Source organism: Lipotes vexillifer, unplaced genomic scaffold (genome assembly GCF_000442215.2).
Source record: "Lipotes vexillifer unplaced genomic scaffold, Lipotes_vexillifer_v1.1 scaffold1378, whole genome shotgun sequence".
In the NCBI taxonomy this organism is placed as follows: Eukaryota; Metazoa; Chordata; class Mammalia; order Artiodactyla; family Lipotidae; genus Lipotes; species Lipotes vexillifer.
This window is the reverse complement of record NW_006775104.1, coordinates 1,690,934-1,701,244: the sequence shown is the minus strand read 5'-3', so window position 1 is coordinate 1,701,244 and position 10,311 is coordinate 1,690,934. Positions and strand designations below refer to the sequence as shown.

Below are 10,311 nucleotides of genomic sequence, written 5' to 3'. Positions count from 1 at the left end.
CCTGCTGGGCTCGTCCCTCTCATGCTCACTATGCAGTGAGCTCCCAGCCCCGAGACTGCTCTACTGGTCACAGCATCCCCAGGGCCTGGCACACACTGGGTGCGCAACAAGGGAGTAATAAACCAAGAAGAAAATGTCTTTGTTTCTGCCTCTGCTGTTCAGGGCTTTGCATCTTTGTCCTGCCTCTTCCTTTAGCCTGGGAACTCCTTCTCCCTCGGACTCTCTCAAATGCTGAGTCCCAGCCTGAGCCCCATCCAGTCCTAGATGGCATGAAAGGAATGGCGGGTGATGGGGGTGAGTCAGCCAGGCGGGGCTTCGATGGGGCAGCCAATGTGCACAGACTGCGAATTCAAACAGCTGGGCTGAAACTCCAGCTCTGCCACTTGCAGGCAGTGACCCAAGGCAGGACGCTTAACGTGCGGGGGCCACGTCCTCCCCATCGTGACATGGTGATGGGGAGGAAATGTATGCAGATGCCTGTGACAGTGCCTGGGACACAGAGCGCCTGACGCCTCTGCTCACATCTGGTGATGGGAAAGGGGGCGTCGGGGCCTGCACCTCGTCAAAGTCAGCGATGATCTCGTTGAGCAGCCTCAGGCACTCGACGCCCTCGTTGTTGGCCTCCAGCTCCACGTAGAACTCGGAGAAGTTGGCGATGGAGGCGAACATGACGGCCACGCACTCACACGACTGATAGTAGAGCTCATCATTGCGCCGCTCGCGGGCCAGGAAGTGCGCGGCTACGTCCTTGGGCAGGATGTTGTGCAGCAGCCGCCGGTTGTAGGCCTGCAGCTCCTCCATCTCCTCCTTCTCCTCGGTGGCCTGGGACAGAGGACTCGGTCAGAGGGAGGGCAAGCATCGTGCTGCTCAGAAAAAGGCAGTGCAATCCGCCCACGTGCCAACGCAGGCCCAAGATTTCAGCAACTGCTGACTTTGCATCCTCGCTGCTGTCTCTACTTCCTGGTTTTCTATGAAGAGCATCTCTTACTTTGACCAACAGAAAAGAGAGATCTGTAGGTAGCTAACTCTTCCCGCCTGCCTCTTGGAAAGCGACGCCTATGAGGGCATTGATCCTGAAGGGGGGAACCCTGAGTGGACACAGGTCCCGGAGGAGAGGCCGGAAGGATCCTGTGTGCCCCAGATGAGGAGAAGGCAGGAGGGTAAAGGGATGGTCCAAAACCACACCCAAATGGCCCTCCAGCCACCCAAAGGCTCCTCGACTTTCCATTTTCCCCTTCATATCGGGAAATGCGATCGGAAAGGCAGTTTGAGAAATATCACTTTAGCAGACTGACCACAGAGAAAAGGGCTCGAAGCGCTGCCCGTTCTCCCTGGTTCCCTGAGAGCTGACTCATCCCAGGGCCAGACGCAACCCGCAGGGCCAGGAGGTGCAGGTACCCCGAGGTTCCCACCTGGGCGGGACAAGGACATCACTGATGACTTTGGTTCTCCCCTAGCTTGGGTCCTGGGTCTGGGACAAGCTCACTCTACAGGATAAAGGGGCAGTGCAGAGCCCTCGGGTCAAGAGGCCAACAGTGGCCCACAGGCTGAAGCACAGAGGTAGTCCTGCACCTCGGCATGCGACGAGCCAGCTGACCAGAGTGTTCAAGGGACACGGGGCTACAGACTGGAGTCTGCAGCCTTCCTCCCCTCAATGGCAAACAAAATGGCCCCCTGAACTGGGGGTGACCGTGTTGGTAAGGGAGGGAGGCAGGCAGGCAGGCAGGCAGGCAAAGGATCACTGGCAGGGCTGTTTAAAGGATCTAGCCAGCCTGCCTGGGCCTTCCCTAACTACACATGGAGGCCTTTCTATTCGCTGCAGCTAGAACACCCAAAAGGGCCAGGACTATTTCTTAGGGCCCTGGACCCCCCGGTAGGCGGCGGCTGCCTACAGGGAAGGGGCTGGCACACCCACCAAGGCTGCAGGACTGGGTCCAGCAGGGAACGAGAAAGCTCAGGGGCCCTCAGGCTCAGGGTCTAAGCCTTGCCTCTAAGGTGAGAGGACCCACTTCATTCCTGGAGCCACTGGAAACGTGGCCACAAGGATGCGGATCACACCCGAGGAAGCTCCTGGACCCTCAGGTACCTGGGGGCGGTCCAGCGGGCATGTGCTCTCTTCCTGCCAGGTGACCTCTGCTCCTATGAGGTGGGACAGTTTGACCACCCCCCTCCCCATAAATAAGTGCCACCTGCTCCTACTCGGGAACGGGTGTGCCAGAGAGAGAAGGCTGGAGTGGGAATCCCTGTACTTCTCGCCTGCTGTCCCGTGGAGGAGCCCCAGCTGGTCCATCTGCCTCTGAAAATGCACCCGACTGCCCCCACCCCTGCTCCCCACATGCCTGGGGACCCTGGAGCGCCTCAGCTCCTCGGATCAGCCTGCAGGTGGCAGAAATGTGGCACGTGCCTTCCCAGAGAGCCTCTGCCCAACATGGCAGGCAGGGTGGCTGTGGAGGCTGTGGGTGGGGACTCAGGGAGCAGAGACGCGGCTGGGAACGCACGCCAAGCGCAGAGGCCCTGGCCAGGTGTGGCTGCCACATCTGGGGAACTCTGCCCAAGACATGCTGGCAGCTGCCAGCACAGCCAGCTGCTTCTAGGGCTGGGCTCTGCCCAGGCAGGATAGCTTGCTGGTCCTAGTAAGTTCAATGCTGTGGGAGGGGACAAGAATGGGCTCTCCCGAGAGCTGAGGCCGAGTGGAGGGGGCCTTGCGGGTTAGGGGTGTTCCTCGTGCAGGTGCTTCAGGGCTCCCCGCCTCCCCGTCAGCACCGCACCAACCCATCATGACCACAGACCCAACAGCTAAATGGGCTGCTGCATAAGACTGGGCGTGCAGATTGGCCCATCACTCACCCATCCCAAGGACCTGTGTTCAGATTATTGTTTATCCCTCCCCAAAGCCCTGGAGCACAAGGGGAGATGGAGGGAGGTGGACGCATCATGAGCCTGTCAGAGAGCTTGAGTGGAGAGAGGCTGACACACCTAGCAGGTAGAGACACGCTCACCACCCGCCCGCAGACACACACACAGTGTGCATGGCCTTCTTAATTGTTTTCAAAATGGGAAGTGGTCAGCCACTTCCCTTCCAATCTTCCCTTCCTTCCCGCCCTTGTGCAGAGCCCTTGGTGCCTGAAGAAGGAAGTGATCAGAGGAAGGGGTGCCACATGTGGTATGTCCAGTGTGCAAGGAAGCAGGGCAGCGAGGGGGAGAGGGCATGGTAGGGCAGAGAAGGGGGCTGGGGTGGGTGGGAGGTCGGTTCCATCGAGCAAATGAGTAAATATATGAAAGGAATGGAAGGGGAGGTTCTCACTGCCAGAGATGATATTTGCATGCATGGAGGGGAGGCGGCTAGAAAGAAGCCTGAGGTGTTGCATTGGTAATGGGGGTGCTGCTATAAACTCATGGTTTTAAATATCAACAGACAGATAACTGGAGTAGTATCCATCTATATGTATGTGTGTATGTGTACGTTTGTTTCTGTGTTCCTATATACCTACATACATTTCCTGGCTTTGTCCACAGAGAGGACCTAGAACAGTGAGCACACTGAGTGCCCTGGTCTGGGTTTCTAAAGACCATTCTCCACTAAAAAGAGAATGGGGCACTTTGAAGGGAAAGTACGTGATGAGGCCCAGACATCTTCTTGTGCCAGAAAGTAAGAAGATGCTCAAAGAATGATGGAGCCGACTGAAGACACACCAACCAGAGCCAAGGACAATTAAAGCATTAAAATAAATGAGCGCAGCAGAGTAAACCCCACTGAATCCGATAGGAATCTGGGAGTCTATGCTGATGTAGATCAATGAATGACCAAGTAAATGAGAGGGGGAGGAGGAGAGCCCTGCCTTACAGGAGAATGCCGATTAACAAATGCAGAAGGAATGACAGACATAGGTCATCACTACCCGGCAGGCAGCAGTCAGCAACGGATGCTGAGGCTGGTGGGTGGGGTTTGCTGGAGATCAGAATATTGGCGCAATACCAGAGTATCTTTCCACAAAATGCTAACTGAGTACAAAGGGGAAGATGGGGACCTGACAGTGGAGAAATCTGGCAGACGCCCACCTGAGTGGGTGATCAAGGTAAATGTCACCAGGGGTGGGACAGACCGACACAGAGGAGTCCCCAGGGTGATGCTCTGAGAAGTGCACAGTGTCAGTTCCACGGTTTTCCTCCAAGAAGGCATGGCCTGAGTCTGGACATGGGAAACATCAAGGGCTCTAGACTGAGGGTCACAGAATAAGGACCTCTTTAAGACTGGCAAACATGAGGGGAGAAGAAAGACAGGAGACATGACAACTAAATGCATAGGGTACACCAGATGGGATCCAGGGCCAGAATTGGGACAGCTGACACAACGTGAACAGCTCTGTGGGTGGGATGGTATTGTGGGTGGACAGTGTTGATTTCCTGACTGGGAGTTAGCACAGGGATAATGCAGAGTGTCCCTGCTTTTGGGAGGTAGACACTGGAGAATTTAGGGGGGTGATGGGGCATCGTTTCAGAAAAGAGAGAGAGGGGGTGACGGAGCAAATGTAGACAAATGGCTGGGGAATCTGATGAAGGGACTGGTGGAGTTCTTTACACTGTTCTTTTAACTATTCTGTAAGTTTAAAGTTATTTTTTAAAACTTCCTCCCATAAAAGGAGATAAAAATGGGGGGGGGGTGCATGGGTGTGGGGTAGGAAGTCAGGGAGGAAAGATAGAGTGGAAATGCCTTGTTTCTGCAGCCACATGTGCAGAGAAACACTAACAATACAAGTGCCTGACATCGACTGGGTCTCTAAACCTCCCCAAACCCTCAGCACAGCTGGGGTCGGTGGGGGGATGGATGGGGGCGGGCTGCAGCCGGGACGCAGGAGGCAACGGGAGTGCTTTGGGCAGATGTTGGGGCCTCAGACCAAGGGGACTGGAGGAAGTCTTGTCCACAACACACCCCTTTTTCCCTGGCTGTTTTGGTTCGGGGAGGTTCACCCTGGCTGAAAGCTGGAAGGCTTCAGCTCTCTGGGAGAGACAGGCACCCCACCTCATGGCTCCTCCAGGTCTTCCGGGGCTACGAGAAAGCTGCTGTTGCCTGGGCACCAGGGAGCCAGAGGTAGGGGCTCCGGGGAAGCTCCAGGCTGCTCTGCTCAGCAGGCAGGCGGCCCTCGGTTTGACCCTGTGTCCTCGGGAGCTGGACAAGGCCCCGGGATGCGGGTCGAGGGGCAGCTGGTCACAAAGATGCGGAGTGGCAGGCTCAGCCTCCCTGGGCTCCGCCCCTTTCTCGGGGCCTTTGTAACACAACAGGGTCACCCAACAGCAACCACCTTGGGAGGGGCTCCCTGGAGGCTCCTGGGGGAGGCGGGGGGTGTGAGCAGAGGAGTGGAGGGGCGTTGGCCCTGGACCCCACAAAGCCTGGTCAGCCCCCAGGAGAGACCTGGGGACCTCCTGGGAGCTTCCCCAAGAAGAGAGGCGTGAGCAAGTCAGGAGAAGGCTGGGAGGCTGCTCTCGGAGAAGAGAAGGTGCAGCCTCACACTGGGTACCCCCGAGGCCCCTCCCAACCCAGGGCATTCCGCATGGAAAACATGCTCCCGCAGCCTCAGGGCATCCCCACCAGAGACACCCAATAGCAGGGGCAGCCAGAGGCCCCCGTCTTCACTCAGCATCCAGTGAAAATCCAGGGCCTCCTGCCCCGGCCCGAAGACTTTAATCTCAACTCTACTAGGAAGCGGAGGATGGAGGAGGCCTAAGCAAGTTGCAGATGAGCTGAAGAAGTGGTCTGCACACAGGGGCCAGGTCAGGGGAGGCAAAAAAAGCCAGGCTAAGCTAGGCCTTGCAGGCGGCTGGGCTAGAATAACAGGTCTGAACCCCACCTTCACTCCCATCTAAGACCAGGCTTTCTCTTGGGGCTCCCCTGGTGGCGCAGTGGTTAAGAATCCGCCTGCCAATTCAGGGTACATGGGTTCGAGCCCTGGTCCGGCAAGATCCCACATGCCGCGGAGCAACTAAGCCCGTGTGCCACAACTACTGAGCCTGCGCTCTAGAGCCCGCGAGCCACAACTACTGAGCCCGTGTGCCGCAACTACTGAAGCCCACATACCCAGAGCCCGTGCTCCGCAACAAGAGAAGCCACCGCAATGAGAAGCCTGCGCACCGTAACGAAGAGTGGCCCGCGCTCGCCGCAAATAGAGAAAGCCCGTGCACAGCAACGGAGACCCAACACAGCCAAAAATAAAATAAACTAAATTTATATATATATAAAAAAAGGCAAGACCAGGCTTTCTCATGGGCCCTTGGGTGCCCTCTCCTGCATCTTTTGAGGTGGTCCAGAAGGTCGGAAGGGGCCACAGGGGCTGCTGCTGTAGCACCCGGAGTACCCTGTGCATGGCCCAGCAGCACCCCTCCCACAGGTGGACACAATCACGGCGCAGGGCACAGAGCCTGGAGGGCAGAGTGCTGGCTGGGTTCCAGCCCCGCCGGGGCACCCAGCACCTCTGCCCCTGCCTGAGCCACCTCTCATCAAGGCCAGGGCACAGCCACCTGGCTGGACTTCCTGTCGACGATCTTTGATGCCCCTTCCAGCCATCTTCCCCTGGAGGGGTCTTCAAGCCCAGTTTAGGTCACATCAAGCCCTGCTCAGAAGCCTCTGGCACGAACTCCTGCACTAAGGCCCCCGCGGCCCCAGGACTGCACTCCCCCTACTTCTCTCCTCTCCTCCTGCCACTGTTTTCCCCCTGCCCTCCTGACTCCTTGCTGCCTCTGCCACGAACTGGGCCTGTCCATGCCTCCCCTCTGTCCCGGCATCTGGATGCCCACTGTCTTTGTGACTGAAGAGCCTCCCTCCCAGGCCCATCAGAGTCCCGGTACCAGGTACTGTCAAGGGTGGGTTTGTCTGGAGCTCCAGGGTTTTGCCTCTTGGCCCCAGAGAGCAGGGAGCAGACTCGCTGGGACGCGGGGCACCGGTCAGCTGGTGAGCAGGACGCCTTGTCAGTGCAGAACCCAGGCCCAGCCCAGCCCAGCGGATGAACTGCTCACTCACAAAGTGCCATGAGGCCTGGGGGTCCCGCCCCACCCAACCCCACCCCCGACCCCCAAGCCCGGGGCCACCCACCTGCAGTTTCCAGAGGAAGTCGAGGCGGGCGGTGGACTCCACCTGCTGGGCGTGCAGGTACAGGGCCAGCACAAAGACGGAGATGATGATGGGCGTCACCACCTTCAGCGCCACCTTGGTCGCGTGCTCAGGGCTGCAGGTGGGAGGTAGATGTCCTGGCACTTCATGCCGGGCTCTGGGGCCCCTCAGGCCTTTGTTTCTACCTCCCACTCCAGCCCCCCCATCCTCACCCTCCTTCTCTAACTGCCTGAGGTGTGCCTCCTCCAGGAAGCCTTCTCAGTGGGCAGCCCCTGCTCAGCCCCGGCTCAGCCTGCAGCTCAGCAGCCAGCACTCTTCTCCTGATGGCTCCCTCTCCCCCATCACTGGGGTGCTTCCCTCTGGTTACATCAGGGGATGAATGAGGCCCTTGTAAAAGGCAGCGTGTACATCTCAGGTCTTTCTCAGTTGACAAGACAGGGGTTGTAACAGGGGAGCCAGGCAGGCCATACTGACCATCTTCGGGCAACCTTGGGCAAGTCCTCTTAACTTCTCTGAACCTTAGTTTCCTAATCTGTAAAATGGGATAACACCCATATTTCAAGATTGTGGCAAGAATTACAGACACTGTATGCAAACTCCTTGTACAGTGTCTGACAAACAGTAGAAAATCCAAAACTGGTAGCTATTATTGTCTGACTATATTTCTGTTAACATTATTAATCCTCCCAATAAAAACAGCTGTCCCTGACCCTGCTCCTGTCCCAGCAAAGAGCCCAAACCTTGAAGGCTGTGTAGACTCCCTGCCCAGGAGCAGCCCCGAGGCAGGGCCTAACCTACACACCCTGCAGGCCTCTCCTCTGCTCCTCTCCTCTGGTGGCAGAAGGGGCACCTGTTCTCCTGCGCCCAGGATCTCATGCATGCCCCTAGGGAGAGCTTGAGGCCTGTGGAATGACCTGTAGATCCTGATGACCTTGGTCACTGAGTCTATAAATCATCTTGGGGTGGTAGAGAGATCATAAAAGAAGGGCACCTGCCCAGGGAGGCCCCCTTGGTACCTAGGGAGGGGAGGGCCTCCTTCATCACCCACCTTGCCACCAAGGACCCCTCCCACCTGGGTACCGCTGGCGGCCTCTGGCTGCGCAGTGCCAAGGGCAGGCAGGGGTTGTATCGGGGAACTCGGAGAAACAGCTTGAACTCACCACTGGGAGGTCCCGTTGTTGTTGAAGTCTCTGTGAACAGGAGTTGGGGAGGGCTGTTCAGGGCTGCTCCCTGCATCGGTAGCCTCCATGACTGCTCTGCTGCCCCCCACCCCCTGCTGTGCCCCTCTACACCCAGCTCTGCTTCCCCACGCCTCCTACTTCTGCCCCCCCCGACTGCTGCTCCTTTGCCACCACCGCCCCCCAGCACCCCTCTTCCCAATTCAAGGTCACTTTCAGGATGGGAGGCTTGCAGAAAGGCCAGCCCCAATTAGCATCTGGTCACCATGACCACAAATCACCCAGCCCTTACCTGGGACCCTGGGGCCCTCCCAGCACATCCACCTAGGCAGAAGCCTGTCCCCTCTCCCACCCCAGCCAGTCGCTGCCACCCGGAGGAGGAGAAACACTACAGCTGCACTGTCCAGTATGGTAGCCACTAGCTACATGTGGCTACCGAGCTTAAAATGTGGCTAGTACAGGTTAAAATGTCCTGTAAGTGTAAAATAGATACTAGGTTTTAAAGAATTATTGTGGAAAAATGTCAAATATTCCATTAATAATTTTAAACTGACTATATATGAAAATAATATTCTGAATATATTGGTTAAATAAATACATTATTAAAATTAATTGCTTGTTTTGCCTTTTTAATACCTGTGGCTTGCATGATTTATCTAGTGGCCAGTGCTGCCCTAGAGCCACACCAGGGTCTCCCAACCCAGAAAGGACCTCCATTCTCTGTGGCTGCTTAAGCAGGAAGAGTGGAGGGGCTCTGGGGAGGGGCGGGGCAGGAGAGAAAGAGGAGGCAAAGTTCCCAGCTCCCGCCCTGATCCACAGGGAGAAGGGTCGACCTCCTCCCTCTCCTGTCCCCAAGGGACTGCAGCCTGCACCGCTCATGATGCTACAGCGTCTCCCTGTCATCTGCCCACAGCCCTACACAGCTGTGGAGAAGTTCTTCCTTGCGTCTGACTTAGATCCTTCACAACAACTTTCTTTTCTCAGGCGACACTCTGCACAAGAAGGTAACATTTCTGACACTGGAGTTATTGCCTATTTTATCCATGACTGTACCTTCACCACCAAGCTCAGTGCCTGGAACAGGGTAGGCCCTCAATAAATATTTTTCAGTGAATGGATAGATGGATGAATGGATCCCTTCCTCTAACTCAGAGAAAGTACAGTTCATTGCATTTTCTCAGGGGACACAGACCTCTCACTCACGTGTTTTGCTCTTCCTGATGTATGTGTGTGCGGGGGGGATGGTAATGGGAAGAAAAAGGTACTACATATCAGGCACTTTACATATATCTTACTACTGTAGGTATTATTATTCCCAGTTTACTGGGAAAAAATAATGAGGTTCAGGAAAAATAGCCAAATGTGTGTCTGAGGCTGAGATTCAAACTCAATTTGACCCAAAATCAGAGCTCTTTTCCCTCACAGAGCTACCTCCCCTGGAAATCTGACATCTGTCACTATATGGCCAGGCTGACTGCCAGCTAGAAAGCCTGGGGCACAACCCCCATACTTGCTACCTCTGGGCTGTAGGATTTAACTGCTCACCATCACAGCCAGGAGCCTTTGAGCAGTGCACAAACTACCCAACCGTCCAGGGTGGCCCTGCCTACTTTGCTGAGTTGCTACGAGGATGAAAGGGAAAACGTATGTCCAACTGTGTGGTTCGAGGCAGGACAAGTGCCTACGAACAGCAAATGTTGTTCCCTTGCTTGCACACACCTTGCTTTCCAGCTCTGTTGGACCTTGACCCCTCTGGGCCTGAGGCGCAAGGGCAGTTAGGTGAAAATAGGTCATCAAAGCCTGCCCTGGACAGATGAGGAACAATTCATGGAAGGCTGAGGTCAGGACTGAGTAGGAGGCTGGAGGTAGAGGGACAGGGGACCTAGTAGCTCTGAGGCCACCCTCACCACTGGGGAAGGGATGGAGGGAAAGAAACAAGACACTGTGTTGCTTTGCCCCGGTGGTCAGAGCTGGGAGCAACAGAACAGTCCCCTGGCAAGCCCCCTGCAGCCCAGGAACCCAGCCTCCCGC

General features: G+C 56.3%; 1 protein-coding gene across 3 annotated transcripts in view; it reads right to left on the bottom strand.

Moving 5' to 3' along the window:
- The window catches only part of ADCY5 (adenylate cyclase 5), a 164,985-nt gene that overhangs the window by 5,823 nt on the left and 148,851 nt on the right, over positions 1-10,311 (bottom strand). For all 3 annotated transcript variants that reach the window (XM_007449690.1, XM_007449691.1, XM_007449692.1), the window contains exons 17-19: positions 8,263-8,292; positions 7,085-7,217; positions 559-822 (exon numbers count right to left, since the gene is read on the bottom strand). In XM_007449690.1, the coding sequence (XP_007449752.1) occupies positions 559-822; positions 7,085-7,217; positions 8,263-8,292 (427 nt within the window). The remainder of the gene's footprint in view (positions 1-558; positions 823-7,084; positions 7,218-8,262; positions 8,293-10,311) is intronic.